The sequence below is a fragment of the Leopardus geoffroyi genome, chromosome C1 (assembly GCF_018350155.1).
Source record: "Leopardus geoffroyi isolate Oge1 chromosome C1, O.geoffroyi_Oge1_pat1.0, whole genome shotgun sequence".
In the NCBI taxonomy this organism is placed as follows: domain Eukaryota; kingdom Metazoa; phylum Chordata; class Mammalia; order Carnivora; family Felidae; genus Leopardus; species Leopardus geoffroyi.
The window spans coordinates 202,389,440-202,405,105 of record NC_059328.1 but is presented as its reverse complement, the minus strand read 5'-3'; the positions used below and the strand labels follow the sequence as shown (position 1 = coordinate 202,405,105).

At 56.1% G+C, this 15,666-nt stretch overlaps 1 protein-coding gene across 11 annotated transcripts in view; it reads left to right on the top strand.

Moving 5' to 3' along the window:
• The window catches only part of TNS1 (tensin 1), a 200,037-nt gene extending 193,614 nt beyond the window's left edge, over positions 1–6,423 (top strand). For all 11 annotated transcript variants that reach the window (XM_045481192.1, XM_045481191.1, XM_045481190.1 and 8 more), the window contains one exon: positions 1,670–6,423. In XM_045481192.1, coding sequence (XP_045337148.1) covers positions 1,670–1,814 — 145 coding nt within the window. In that variant the 3' untranslated portion in view covers positions 1,815–6,423. The remainder of the gene's footprint in view (positions 1–1,669) is intronic.
• Positions 6,424–15,666: the final 9,243 nt, after the last annotated feature.

The following is a 15,666-nucleotide window of genomic DNA, read 5'->3' as shown; positions in this document are numbered from 1 at the left end:
GGGGATGCAGGGCACCTCTCCTTGCCCGAGGTCACATAAAGAATTAGCTGAAAGGAGCACGCAGGTGTCCAGCCTTCTTGAAGCTTGCCTTGTACCTACTTCAGCCTTCTTTGAGTTCCCAGGGTCGTTGGGTCTCTCAGTCTCGGACCCCAGCCAGGCAGGCCAGAACTTGGTGTTTAAGGGAGCTCGTGCTCATTCAGCACTGGGCCCCACCGTGGGGAGATGGGTCAGGGACAGAAGTGGGCTGGTCCCAGGCCTGGAAGTCATTCTCTTCATTCCGGAGCTGGTTTTGTGCCGAGCTTCCTGCTGACACGGCCTAGCTGGGCCAGGCGGAGCCCCAGGGAGCCTGTCTCAGACGAAGGAGGCGTGCGCAAGGCGCCTCAGGCCCCACGTTTAAGGAGACACTTGTTCTCAGGTTCTTGCAAGTGCCCCTCCCTGCCTCGGGGCTGAGGTTTCCTGCCTGGATCCACTGCCCCAAGCAGAGAAAGGACTTGGCAGTTGTTGAACTGGCCCTGGGAGCCACGGAGCTGAAGTAAACAGTAGGGGAGGGCAGGCGGGCCGTGTTTAGGCTGGTGAGGTTGGCTGGCTCTCCACCCCGGCAGAACCAGGCAGCAGGGGCTGGCTCGCTGTCATGCGGCAGCTTGGAGCCGCTCCCTCTGTCCGCCCTTACTGCCTTCCATTGCACCAAGGAGACTGAGCCCGCCTGGAAAGAGGGTCCTGGGGATTGGTCCGTCTACCCAGGCTACCCCTTCACTTGGGCAGGCCATTACCCCGGACTCTGGTCCAGCTGTTCCCAGACCCTGAAACAGAGTTGGGGAGAGCAAAGCTGTAGGAAGCCCAGTGTGTGTGTGTGTGTGTGTGTGTGTATACGTGCGGTCGGTGGCAAGCAGGACCCAACTTTGCTAATTTTAGCTATTGTGGTCCAGTCCTGGGGAGAGGGGTTTCCATCGGAATCTCCAGCTGTCCCGATTTCCCCATCTCGCTCTAATTAGCAACGTGCCGACTGGGAGGGGACCTGGGCTCACATTCTGTTCTCTGCTCATATTTTTAACTCTGTTTTGCACAGAGAATGCCAGGTCATTCCAGCCCTGGTGCAGGGAGTGGGGGGTAGGGAGGAACAGGTGTGGGGTCCTCTGTCCCCTCCCGTTCTCTGGAGCCCAAGAGAAGTGTGTGTGTGTGTGGGGGGGTGGTGGTGACCCCTTGTCCTTTTGTCTCCCTGACCCCCTCCTGGTGTCTGAGGCAAAGTGCTTTGACAGGCAGACAGCATTTTATTCATGTGCTTCTGTGTTGTGTGAACAGTCAGGAAGGGGCGGGGCTGGGAAGGACCGAGAGAAGCTCGCCTAGGAATGTCCCCATTTTATTTTCGGTCTCTCCCTGCCTTTTAGTGTCCAGTCTTGTCATTTGCCTCCAGCTCCGCCTCCCCCTGTCTCTCAAAGGGGAATCTCTGTCTACCTAAAACCAATGATCCTGTTATCTCTAGGACCTGGCTTTGGGGTGCGGGGCAGAAGGGAGAGAGGAACCCTCTCTCCTGTGCCCCAGTCCTCATGTGCTGGGAGAGGCGGGAAGAGTGGCGAGAGACTTCAACCTGAGGAGAGCTCGCTCACGGGGGCAGCTCTCCAAGGCCTGGGGTCCGCTTCACGCCTGTCACCCCCTTCTCCTGCCCCTGCAGGCTCTTCGGCTTCGTGGCCCGGAAGCAGGGCAGCACCACCGACAACGCCTGCCACCTCTTCGCTGAGCTTGACCCCAACCAGCCCGCCTCCGCCATCGTCAACTTTGTCTCCAAGGTCATGCTGAGTGCCGGCCAGAAGAGATGAACGCCACCCCTCGCCCGGGGCCATGGCAGTGGGGACGGGGCATGTGGGGCGGGGACTCATGAATCCTGACCACCCTTGAATCCAGAAGGAGGACTTTGGGCCAATTTTGGAGAAGGAGAGAAGAAAGTGCAACGTGGGGAGGGGGAAGTGAATTGCAGAGGGGAAGGGGGGGAGAGAGAGAGAGCTAGAGAAAGAAAAAGATGGGGGAGGATAACTTGGATTCCCCTGGGTGGATGGATACCGCAGAGCCCCCAAAGCCTCCACCGCTAACCAGGTCCACCTGACCCCCCTCCCCCTTCCAAGAGGCCGGGGCTCCTCAGAGGAGACAGACCAAGTCCTTGAGGATCTATATTTTGGGAGTAAATGGAAAAGCTGTCTCCCTAACCCGACCGCTTTGCAAGGAGAAATCAAATTGAGAGAATCCTTTTCTGGCCACCTCTGGGGTAGATTGGCAAACCAAAAAGAGCCAGCATGGGCACCAAGTGGCAGAACTTTTGCCTGTGAGAGTACCATAGACCTGAGGTTCCTGAGGTCTCTGGACTCTGCCTCCGATGTACAGTCTGTGTGGGTGTCTGTATGGGGTATATACTGTGTCCACACCCACATCTTCACGTATTGATTTCCATGTGCCTCTCAGCCAGAGTTATAAATACATAGACTTGTGCGTGCCCCGTGTATTTGCACACGCATGTGCATACTGTCCAAAGAAGGTGAGAGTTGGGCGTGACAGGGCAGCAGGAGTACCCAAGATCACGGGGTCGCAGACTCTCTCTCGGTCCCCACGCTTGCTCTCTAGCGGCCCTGGGTGCTGCCAGCACCTTCCCAGCAAAGACCCCCGCAGGAGTGGGGCTGGCCGCCCTGCAGCCTTAGCCCTGATCTGCCCCCACGGGGAGGCTGGACGCTTGGTTCGGGAGGTGCAGACGTGCGTGTGCATAGTCTTGGGGAGGAGATCCCTCAAGGGGGTTGCTGGTTGAGCTCTGGGGGTCTTCTCGGAGGCGTGTGGCCCAGCAGCAGGTATGGGCAGGTGGCTCCGGCCAGCCCTGAGCCCTCAGCCCATTCTTGCGTTTTGTGCCCCAGACCAGCCTTTCTTCAGATTTGCTTATCTTGTTTGATGCCTTTTTGGGTGTCGGGGATCAAGCCTTCCTGCCCTGGTTTGTCCTTCAGGGTCTCTATGTTGGAGCTCGTCCTGGGGAAGCTGCTCCGTGAGGCCCCGGGGGAGACACCCGATGGCCTTTCGTCCCCCCCTCTGCAGGTGATTCTGGGTCTGATTTTTACTGGGCTGCCCGGGCTGTCCTTGGCAGAGCTCCTGGGGCCGCTTCCTGTGCATCTACATGGCCTACCTACAATGCCAAAGCCTCGCTGTTCCCCCTCCTGCCGTGGTTTCCCCAGCAGAGCCAAGCTGCCCGTGGAGCAGAGGGGCAAGGGAATGCATTTAGGTCAGAGGGCTGAGAGTCCATCTGGGCAATTGGGAACCCCCCAGACCACCACCCAAGCACTCTAAGCCAGAGTAGAAAATTCACCGGGATTCCATTATTGAATGGCTTCTTAAGCCTATGGGGTTCCCTAGAGAGAGGCATTGTACTGATATATAAATATATATAATATATATGTGAGACATACTGACAGAATCTGTAAGCTAATAAAATATAAGAAAAGGTTAAAAAAAAGAATAGGTAAATTGACAAGAAGTATTTATTGTTTTCCCATATTGCTTTATTGCCTTCCCGGGCATAAACCAATTCCTGTCCCTTTTTTATGTATAAGTGAGGTCTGAACTGTAGGGGGCCTTTATCCTTGGAGCCATCAGGGGTCTCCTGGCCCTACTGTTGGCCTTCCCTAGACTCCGTCTGGGGCTCAGTGAGAAGGGGGTGCACACGTCCATTCCCTTCACCCCCTTGTTTTCTGGCAAGCCCGGGGCACAGCAGTCAGCTCCCAGAGATGAGGAGAGCTGCCCCCCTCACTGTGGGCCTGAACAAGTGGATGAGCCTGCAGGGGACAAGGGTGTGTGTGACAGATGTGGGTGACAGGTGTGTCTTTTGCATTTTTTCTCCTCCAAGAAGCTGTATCTGTGTGGACGTTCTGTTTCAGGGAGTTGGAGAGTGTCTGAAGGTAGGGAGCAGGCCCTCGCTTCCTAAAGATTACAACCTTGCACTTGGTGGCCGAGGTTCCTCCAAAGTGCTCTTCCTTCTGAGGCATTCAAGCCAGATACCCAGATCTCCCCCCTCCTCATTCCCTACATACCCTGACTCTCTTCCCAGATAGGAGATATCCCTTGCCCACTTCCTTTGTAAATATCTCAATCTTCTGCTGGCCCTGGCCCTGGGACTCTCCCCTCCTGGCCTGGATGTCCTCTTTCCGATTGAGGCCAGGTCGAGTGGTAGACCCTTCGGCAGCCAGCCCCGGGCCTTCACACGTGCGTTCCCACTGCCCACCAGCAGCTCCCACCTCCCAGGCATGGCCAGCCCGCCCCACTCAGGCCTGAGCCTAGTGTGACCCTGGGAAGGACCGGGCATCCTGGGAAGCTGATCAGCTCACTCCCTCACGTCCCTCTGGAAGGAGTGGGTTTCCAGAAGAATGATAGGGAAAGGTACCCCCGTCTCCAGGCGGCCCTATCTTTGGGTCAGACACTGGTTGGGAGCACACCGTGGCTCTCCCATGTCTCACAGGTTAGGTCTCTGTACCCATGCGTGCACGCACACACACACACACACACACACACACACACACACCCCACAGCGCTGCGGTATATTCTTGCCAAAGATTTCCTTTAAGAGAAAGCACTTTTAATAATTATTGTTATTATTGTGTGAATGTCTATCCTTTCCTCTCCTCCTTCCCCCTCAACCCTTTTTGCTGTTATTGTTGAATCTGTGTGTCAGCCAGGAGAATGCTGTCTGGTCTTGAAACAGGCTGGCAGGGCAAGGGTCTGGGGGAAGTTGGCAAGGAAGAACGGGAGAGGCGGCGAAACAGTGACACAGACGCCAGGCAGGCTCAGGCCTTGGCCCCCCGCTCCAGCCAGGCGTCTGAAGCCGGCCTGGGGCCTGGGGCTGGCCTGCACGGTGTCTGGAGGGAAGAGGGCAGGGAGTTGACATCTGTCCGATTCAGGGAGAGGTCCAGGTGGCTCCCCACCCGTGGAACAGGAGGACAGGGCAGGGCATGGGAACAATGGAGAGGTGACCCCAGAGGGGAAATAGGAAGGAAGTGAGCTGTCTGGTCAACCTCCAGGGGTGACTGCAATGCTCCCACCCTGCAGTCTTGGCACCCTGGTCCCCTTATCTAGCCAGGTGTTTGGGGGCCAATACACTGTGTCCTAGGCTAGGGAAGGGCCTTTTGACCCCTATCTTTGTCGGAGTCTCTCCCTAGCAACTCTAAAAATGTGTGGATTCCTTCTCCCGTGGGTTTTGAGGACTCCCTGGGTGTGTCAGAGGCTGGCAGGATAGGGGTGGCGGGGCCTGGTGGCCGTGTGACCTGTAGGAGGCAGTAGCCAGCTGGACAAGTGTGATCCTTATAAAGGGCACTCAGGAGGGGGGGTACTCTGATGCACCACAGCCGAGGTCAGGGAGGCTCCCCTGCCATCCAGGGGGTGTGGAGGTGTCTGTAAGCAGAACAGGGATAGGCCCGGGGCATTTGCTCACCGTCCCTGCCTCCTGGCTCTCCCCCACTTCTTCGGACTGTCTCAACTTCAGGATTGGAGGAGGTCAAGTGGGTCCATGCCCTGTCCAAGGGCTGCCTCCTGCCCCTACGTCTCCCCACACTTGGGTTCCTTGGAGAGGTTGGGGGCAGAGTCCCAGAGCCACTCTTCACCCAGGCCCAGGCCCCAGGGTCCTGAGACTGGAGCTCCTGGCTGGTGTTACACGGGGTGGATGCATACACGTGCGTGTGCAAGTGTGGGTATATATGTGTACATATTTTGCTGGTCTCTAGGGAACACGGGGTTAGGGTCAAAGGCAGCGAATGAGCGATGGGATGTCAAGGTCACTATCACCCAGCAGTGAAAGGAATCAGGAGGGCCCCGATCGCTAGATTGTCAGTATTGTTGGTGAGGACCGGCTACACGGGGTGCTCCCTCCCGACTCCTCTGTCCTCAGACACCCAGCATGTTTGAGGACTTCCGTTTATTTCCCACACCAGGGCTCTTCTCAGCAGCGAGGTAATTGCAGAGGAATGTCCCCAGTTTGTTTTCTAATCAGTGTTAAACAGTTTGAGACTCTCCTCTGTGTCCATGTTCGGTTTGTGCATGAGACTGAGCACATGTGTGTGTGTGCACGCCATGTTTCCCCATTTTCTCTCTTCCCTCCGACACGCCATTCGAAACAAATGTAAGAAATTCCTTGCCACCCCCTCCCCGCCTCCCAGGCCCTCTGCAGGAGAAACAATAACTTGGTATCCTCCCCGTCCCCTGGCTGTGTATTTATATAGATGGAAATATCCTTTCTATTTTGTATCATCGTGCCTATAACCTCCGCCACCTTGTATAAACCCTGACCTGTGCTCCTTGCCCTGGATATGAATGTATTTTACACCAATGCTGGCCCGCCCCTGTACAGCTGCTTTGTTTCTTGGCCACCCATTGTATGGCTTTATAAATGGTAAAGCGAAAGAAAAAGTCTGTGCCTTTATCTAACTGTGTTTTTCGGGAAGGGGTCTGCTGCGTCTTGGTGAGCATGAAGGGGGCCTCACCTAGGCTCTGGGTATGGGGTGGGCTTCAGGGATGCCTCTGGCATACGGCTCACCTGTAATTCTCCCAGCAGCGTCCCCACCATCTAGGTCTTGGTTCTGATTGCCACTGAGTTTTTCATCTGGGTTCTTTCAGTTAGGAGAGAAACTCAAACTGTTTTTTTTTTTTTTTTTTTTTTTTTAATTTTTTAACGTGTATTCATTTTTGAGAGATGGAGAGAGACAGAGCAAGAGTGGGGCAGGGGCAGACAGAGAGGGAGACACAGAATTCAAAGCAGGCTCCAGGCTCCGAGCTGTCAGCACAGAGCCCGGACGCGGGGCTCGAACTCATGAACGGTGAGATCACGACCTGAGCCGAAGTCAGATGCTTAGCCCACGGAGCCACCCAGGCGCCCCTCAAACTGGTTTAAGAAAAAAAAAAAAAAAAAAAGAATGTATTGGCTCACGTGACCAAGAAGTGAGGCACCACTGGTCCAGCAGCTCGAACGGTGGAATGGGGAATTTAGCTGCATCACTTGGTTCTGAGTTGCCTTAATTTTTAGACAGCCTCTATCCCTGGGGTGGCCCCACAGATGCTCCAGGATATGGCCACTCGGTGCTAGCAGTTGGCATCCTTCCAGTGCAGCAGCCCCTGTAGAGAGCTCTTTTCTCCCAATATTTCAAGCAAGTATTAGATGCTGGGATGAATGCTCTTAGGCTCTGATAGACCCTGCTTGGGTCATAATGACTAACTCTGAACCAACCCGTTTACCTGGAGCTGGTTCACAGGACTGCTTCTGGAACATTCTGGTCCATGGGGACAGCAGGTAGGTGTCGTGACGTCAAAGTGACAAGGAGAGCAAGGCTGTGAGAGGTCATGTAGCTTCTGACAGGCAGATCATGTAGCAAACCTGCTAAGTGCCAGAGACGGCATTGAGCACGTATGTGTATTTTCTCATGCACCTGCACCCCATGAGATAAGGGCCGTCCTTGTCCTCAGTTTACAGAGAAAGAAACCGAGCTTCAAAAACGTTGAGAGATTGCACAAAATCACAAAGCTGATAATTGGCGGAGCTGGGCTGTGAACCCTAAAGAGTCCATGCGTTTCTTAGCTCACATCTCTCTTCCTCTGCTGTTGGGGTTTTGTTTACGAGGGAAAGACAGACTCTGATGAGTGATGGTCCGACGGGGAGCTCGGGGGGCTGGGTGGTCTGGCTGGCTTCCCACGGAGGGGACCAGGGCTCCAGATGTGTGAGCAGGGAGGGCACCCTCTGATGCCACCCCGCTCTGGAGGGATGTGGTTACTTTAGGCTGGGCCTGGGGCAGGGGATGAGAGAGACAGAGGAGAGGGACAGGCTGAGGCTGCCTGGCTTTGAGGGGACCAAACAGGGGGGCAGGGTGGGGGCTGGCCCTGGGGAGGAGGAACTGGACTGGGGCTGCAGCCGGAGGGTCTGGGGTGGGGAGGCGAGCGCTCCTTATACCCCTTATTACACTGACGACTCTTCATTTCTTATGCGAGTGTGGCCCCTGCACTGTCAGCCTCAGCACCACCCGAGCCGTTAGGATGGTGACCGCTCTTGTCTGGGTCTCCAGTGGAAACCAGCGGTCCTAGGCGTCACCTCGCAGTCCTGTCCCGCTGACCGGAGTGTGGCGTCTCTGCAGCTGGCCGGGGCTAGGAAGGGGCGGGGCCCGGGCCTGGAACTCAGTACCCTGGTTGTTCCGGGTGTTCCGAGCGTGGGCAGAGTCCAGCCGTGGAAGAAGCAGGAACATCAGCGGAAGGGCAGGAGGGGCAGAGGGATGGGGTTGGGGGCCAGAGAAGAAGAGTCTCTCAGTTGGCCTCAAACTTGGCTGAAAAGTCCCGAAGCCTGGGTCACACCCTGAGATCCCAAGCGAATCCGTCTGAGGTCCAGCGGGGGCACTGGAATTTTTCACCTCTCTCCAGAACCACTGTGGAAGACCTTTCTTCGTGCGGAATCCTCTGTGGCAGGTGTGTGTGCCCACAGACAGAAAGACAGACAGAGGCACCTGCCCCGGAGAACGGCCCAGAGGAGGGCCAGAGTAGGAAGAAGTCCTCTCTGGATTGGCTTGGATGTCCCCGTGGCCCCCTTCCCCATGTGCCCCCTTGTCCCCTTGGGAGCTGAGCCCAAATGTCCCTCCTCCTGCCCCAGCCCCCAACCAGCCTGAGGCAGAACTCTTTGAAGGAGAAGCTGTTCTTAGTCTCTCTCCGGGGCCATGCCCAGGCCCTCTGGATGTGAGTGGGAAGGGAAGGGCCTGGGAAATCCGGTCCAGCGGCTCTGAAATGGCTCCTCATGGGCATAAAATTCTGCCTTCCTCTTTTAAAGAACTGGATTTTCCTCATTCATTGGAGAAAATGACTATTCGTCTCAGGAGTTTCTAAGCAACTCAAAGTATGGAAAGGATATAGCTGGTTCTAAACAGTAGGTGTGGGACTAAATGCACCTGTGTGTGTGTGGGGGGGTGGAGGGTGGGGTGCATGCACACACTCACATACACGCACACACACGCACACACAGGAGACCTAGCCTGTTGGGCTGCACAGTGTCTCCTTTGCGACCTCCTTCCCGCCCACCTTCTGGTGTGGAGACTCCGTCCCAGGGGTATCAGGCCAGCAAGGGGGCAGGGCTGCTCCCACAGCGAGCTGACCCCTGGCTGTGCTAATTAGCAGAGTGGCACAGTCAGAGGAGAGGGACAGCACCCATACCCCCCTGAGTTCCACAGGTCAGGCCAGGGGCCCGGTGCACAGTGGACACAGGACGTGGGCAAGCAGGAGTGGGTGGAAAGGGCCAGTGGGCTGCAGCCTCGAGGAGCCTCGAGGAGCCTCGGGACTGGCACAGCTTGGCTCGGAGCAGTGGAGACGCGGGGAGGCCGGGATGGTGGCCGGGCTGTGTCCTGTGGCCTCCTGGGGACAAGGGAGCCCGCACCGTCACAGGTGGGGGCTGCTGGGAGCCCAGAGCGGGGAGGAGCTACTGGCAAGTGTGCTCTGGGACCAGTGAGTGCCCGTCTCTGCAAGTGCCGGAGTGTGGACTGCCTCCATCCCGGGTGTGGCCGCGGGCACAGCCTAGGAAAGGCCTCTCTTCCAGCCCAATCCGGGCATCTGGGAAGACCAGGCCAGGCCTTGGGACTAGAGATGAGCCTCGTCCAGTGTAACCTGTCAAGGGAGCGCGGGTCTCCGAAGCAGGCATGGCTGGGCGTGGTTCCGGCTTTGCTAGGACTTCGGGAAAGTTTTTTTTCCCCTCTCTGGGCCCCAGTTTCCTCATCTGTAAAATGGGAGAGCGCCCACCCCGAGGGGCGGGTGTGCAGATGAACTAGAGTCTGCTGCCGGGCTGTAGGGCCTTAAGGAATATGCATCTGCATTCCTCTTCCTGTGCCTCTGGCCTCCTCCACACCATTCCTCAGGCCTCGGGAGACGCTTGGCTGCAGAAAGGACTCGTAGCTGAGAGCCTCCCCAACGATATTGATCTAGCTGGCTCCTGACTCCAGACCACATGCCTGCGGTGGGGGTGGTACGGCCGCCTCCACGGCTCCGGCTTTTATGGGGTTTAAAGATCATCTCTGGCCATCGAGACAGGATGTCCGGGCTCTGGACCCCTCCTCTCAGCCCCCGTTCCATTCCCTGACTCCTGGGTTGGTCCTGAAAAACCAGGGGGTGCTTGCAAGGTCATCGGCCCCTGGCCTCCCCCAGCCTCGTATCCTGCATGAGTAGAATCTGACCTGGAGCACCATCACCCCTCCCTCAGGGGACTCGGGCTGGTTGGGGACATCAGGAGCAGAGGCTGCGTGGGGCAGGGGTCCTCAAGGAGGGCAGGAGACCACCAGGGAGAGAAGGAGAAAACCTCACAGACACGGAGCTCTAGAGCTGGTGGAGACCTCAGGGTAAGCCAATCAGTCAATGAATTCACCAGATATTTATTGAGTACCTACTATGTGCTGGCATTGTGCTTGGCATTGAGCAATACTGGTGTGTTTGTTTCTCTTGCAGCACCTGGGTCTAATGACAGCACGGAAGGGAGAGTGGGGGGAACATAAAGAAGCAGCTAATATATAATTACAGCGTGACAAGTGCCCCAGAGGACAGGCACATCACGCAGTAAGAGTTTGTAAACAGATTCTGATGGTCTGGGGAGAGCGCAGAAGGGGTCCCCCAGGCAGTGACGTTAGGGTCCACAGAGCGAGCAGGAGTCGATTGGGTAAAAAGGAGAGAAAAGATATTTCAGGCAGAGGGAACAGCACGTGCCAAGGTCCAGGGGCAGGAGGGACATAGTCTGCCTGAACCTCACGTGCCTCCTCTGGGCAGCGTGTTTTGCAGTTTTAATTTCATATTCAGTGGAAGGCCAGATAGAAAAGGGGTTAAGCGCACAGGCTGTGGTGTCACGGTTCAGATTCTGCTCCGTTCCTACTGGCTGTGTGACCCTGAGCACGTGGCTTGACCTCGCTCTGCCTCTGTTTCCACATCTGCCAGGGTGGGATGATAGTGGTGTTATCCGACTTCGGGGGTTGGTGTAGGAATTGAGAGTCTCCACCTGTACAAACATTTTAGGACAGCACTCGGCAAACAGTAAGTACTCAATAATGTCGGCTCTGTTTATTATCTACTTGATTCCCTCCCCACTGCCCCCCTCACTAGACTATGAAGTCCTTAAGAGCAAGGACCCAGCTCCGTACCTGGGGCCCCGGCACAGTGTCGGGCATGTGGGAGGCCGTCTCTTCGTGTTTGTGGAAAGAGTGAGGCAACTGCAAGGTCAGCGTAGCCCAAGGGAGCTGATGGGGGGTGGGGAGGGTCAGGAGGTTGGACTAGAAGAGGGTGGGTGAATTTGGCAGGGCGCATTTGGTCACGTGAAGGGTTTGGTGTTTGTTGTAAGAACAGTAGACGGTTTTGAAAATTCTCCATCGTGAGAGTGGTGGGAACAGATTAGCGTTTTGCAAAGATGACTGGGCTGTCTGTTCCAACATCTCTTGAATGCCAGCTATATGTTAGATAATATAGTCGATGTTATCTAACTTATTTATAAAACGACCCCGGGAAACAGGTTATATGTGGCTAAGGACACTAAAGCTTGGGAGATTAGTTTGCCCAAGATCTCAAAGCTGGAAAATGCTACAGAAATGGATTCAAGATCCCTTAGGACATCGACTCAGCTTCTACAACAGATTCCACATTGCCAAACGCTTAAATGTGCTAGGAGTCCCCCCCACCCCGCCCCGAGGTAAAGGCTCCAACTCATACTGAAGCTCTACTGATGAAGTTGCCGAGGAAATACAGGTCCTTCAGTTTTGTTATACGTGGTCCAGAAAGGTGGCTCCAGCTCCTGCCATTGCAGCTGCATTCCAGTTAGTGGAAAGCAGAGACAGAGGAAGAGCAGATCATGTCCTTCTCTTTAAGGACACAGTCCATTGTTTGCATTGTATACATGGTTTCTGCTCAGATTGCCACCGCCCAGACCATCACCTGACCTCAAGGAGCTGCTGGGAGATATTACTTTGATGCTGTGCCACCAAGAGCCCAATGAGTTCCGGGGACTCATTAGTAAAGGAAGAAGAGGAGAGTGGGTGTTGGGCGTAGCTGCTGGTTTCTGGCTCACACTCCAGGGCCAGTGGGAAGGAGATCCCCTCTGTGGCTCCAGAAGCAGGAGGTGAGGGCCTACACTATGCTTCTTTCTGGGGCCACACTGGGCATGCTCAATGGCTAGACCTGGAAAACAAACACAGATCCAATGCAGGGGCGGTGAAGTATGGTTAGAAGGATAACACAGAGTTGACGGACAGGTGAGGAGTTTGGGGCTGGATGCGTTGAGGGAAGTAGCCGAGGGACTTCCGGGTGGAAACGTTCACTGGGCACTTAGAAGTGAAGGGTCAAGGTCCTGAATTTACAGTGATATCATGTGGGGTAGCTGCACGGCTCAGTGGTCCTCTTTCCTGGGAAGGCCATGACATACGGGGGTGACCCCCAGTAGTCATGTCTGTGCATTGGGGTACCCTGACTGCTTCCTCCCAGTTATATAGCAGGCTGGTCCAGGGGCGAGTTTGTGACTTAAGGTGGGGCAGTCCAAGCTCCTCCTTGAACCAGAGAAAGGAGAAAAGAAAGGGCCCGGGTCTGGGGTGGGTGATCGTATGAACTTCTAGACAGTACCTCCAGCGAGGTGACAAGATGCAGGAGGAGGACGGTCCTGCGTCTCAGTACAGAGGACAAGGACCAGGGCAGCAGGACAGAGGTCCCCGTGTCTCAGGTGTGGTTCAGAAACTGCAGAGAGCGGCCTCACTGGGGCCACGCAGCCCAGATGATGCCGCGGCCCTACCTAAGGTTCAAGTACTGGGCGCCCCGAAGTTCCTAGCTACTTTAGCGGACAGGGTTATGTGATGGAGGAGATAATCTGAGTCGGGAAAAGATTGTCATGCATTTGTGGGGTGAGATTCATGCTGATCTAAAGGCATCGTAGAGAGAGGAGGGTCATGAGTGGGACCGGGGCACACGGGTGTGTGGGGAGGAAGCAGAGGAAGAGGGTCCTTTGAAGAGGACGGAGGTCTCAGAACAGGAGGAAGATCTCATGTGTTAGTAGGCAAAGGGGCGAGAGTTTCTAGGGAGAAATGGCTGATCAACAGTCCAGCCATCCCCCTTCGGATCAAGTCGCATGAGCCCTGGAAGGTCATTGAATTAGACCGTGAGGCCTTGTTTCTTCCTTTGGGGAAAGAGTGACCGCAGAGCGTGGGGGCACAGGGTCGAGCGAGTGGCTTAGCACGGTGTCTGACTCAAAAGGGCGCAGGATAATCCCAGAACTGGTGACTCCACGAGTGACCAGGAGGTGGAGAGAGACAGCAGGTGCGGGCAGCTCTTTCAAAAACCCTGACTGCTACCCACCGTAATTCGCTTCTTGTCCTGGGCTTTGCTCTCTGCTCTCAGGTGGTCCACCTGCAGGTTGGCCTAGCTTCCACCTGCTCGGCACAGGGCAGAGGCCGGGAAAGGAGGCGATTTGTCCTGGAAATCCGAAGCCTCCTTGGGGTGGCCTTGCAGAAGGAGCTGACACCTAATCTCGATCTTTCCCGCCGCAGTGTCAGCAGGTGTCAGCTGGGGAGGGAGCCGTCAGCCTTCTCTGAATGACGCTCCTTCAGAGGACTAGAACCAGCCGGACTCTATCCCAAGTGGAGATAAGGGAGGTGAAAATCAGGTGAGAGCCGGCTGCCTTTGTGTCTTCGCTTCGCATTACAGCCTCTCCCCACACCTCTTCCTCTCCACTCCCTGCTCCCGGAGCGCTGATAACCCAAAGCCTGGATTGGTATTGAGGAGGCTGGCAGCAGGTGCACGAGGCGGACGCCAGAGCAGGGTGTCCGGGCTCTGCAGGGCCAGGCGGGAGGAGGCCCAGGGAGATGTTACATCTCAAGTTTCCCCCCTCAGGGCCCTCTCTCCCTTCCTTCTTTTCTCGTCCATCCCCTTCCTAGCTGCTCTTTCCCGCTGCCTTCCCGGTTCCCTTCGGTTCAGTCCCCCTCACTGCCCATCTCATTGCTCTTTCTCTGTCCCCCAGGGAGCCTCCCCTCGCCTCCCCCCACCCCCCCCCCCCCACCAGCCCCTCAAGGGGGCCGGTAGACCGGCTGCACTACCCGCTGTGGTCTTTCCCGGTGGATGGACCAGGGACCTCAGAAAACAGGAGGGGCCTAGGCATGCGTGGGGGGCGAAGGGGGGCTCTGGAAGTCCAGAAGGGGCTGCGATTCTGTGATCTGAACTTTTCTCCTCCAGCCTTAGGGTCTGACCGTGGCCGGCTTCCCAGTGGAGTCCCTGGCCTAAGGCTCCCTCCAGCGGCCAATAGAGGTACTGCAGGCACTCTTGGCCGCGGTCACTGAGGCCACAGGCTGAGCCAGCTTCCAAGGGCCTGAGAGGCCCAGTTAACTGAGAGCTGGAAGCCGAGAGTGGTTGGGCACTTAGACGCAGACTGTTTATTAAAAGCTCCAGGGCAGTGGCGGGGACATAGATCTGGAGGCCCCTGGAGGTTTCATCATTAATCACCCTTCCTAGCAGATCAGAGCTGGTCTCGATCTTCTTTTTATTGATTTATTTATTAAAAAATTAAAAAAAATATTTATTTATGTTTGACAGAGAGAGAGAGAGAGAGAGACAGCTCTGTGAGCAGGGGAGGGGCAGAGAGAGAGGGAGACACAGAATCCGAAGCAGGCTCCAGGCTGTCAGCACAGAGAGCCTGATGTGGGGCTCGAACTCATCGACTGAGATCATGACCTGAGTTGAAGTCGGACGCTTAACCGACCGAGCCACCCAGCTGCCCCTGAGCCATTCAGGTGCCCCCCAGATCTTCTTAAGGACCTGCTTGGGGATGGGGCCCGAGATTCTGCAGGTGGCCCGTGGTGGCAGGAACTGAGGCCCTGAGGCTACTGAGGCCACAGTGTGTGGCTCGGTGGAGGGGCACTGAACTAGCAGCCAGGAGATCTGGGTACACTGGGGCTGGCCAGGAGAATTCCCCTCTGAAATCTCTGTGTCCTTTTCTCTAACATGGGTCTCTGGGCCAGACGATGTCTCTGGGTACCTTATCACAGCCCTGCATGACCCGACTCTCTGGGTCTGCAAGGCTGGTCAGCCCATCGCCCTGCCGCCGGCCTGCTGTTCTCCCTCGCCAAGCTGGCAGGCCGGGCCAGGGTCTCTCCTAGGCAAGCAATGAAGAGTTTGGTTCCACTTGTCCTTAGGAATGACCCGACACTTTGTAGCTTCTTTTCTGCTCACGCTTGTGCCTCGGCCTTCAGTGCGAGCAGGTTTCTGCAGGGTCCGGCTCCTACGGAGGTGGAAAACAGCTGCTTCCTGTTCTCAGGGCCCTGGGTCTAGGAACCAGGAATGCAGGTGCCTGCATTCCCTGGACTTGGTAATTCACTTCCCTCCTCTTCAAAGTCAGGGACCCCCCCATGAGACTGAGTGTGAACATCCACCTTTCCCTCGAAGACTTCCAGGCCACCGGTCTCACCCACCTGTCCCAGGTCTTTATGAAAGAGAAGCTGAATCTGACCAAAAGTAAAAACGAAGAAGTTGAATAGACCTCTTTTCCCCCCAAAAAGGAGTGATGGGGGCAACTTGGCAGAGGCAGGACTGAAGCTGATACCCCAGCTGAAAAACAAAGATGAGACAACAATTTCGACAACCTGCACGTGGAACGGGGAGGCAAAGCACATGGTGGGGTAACGGGGG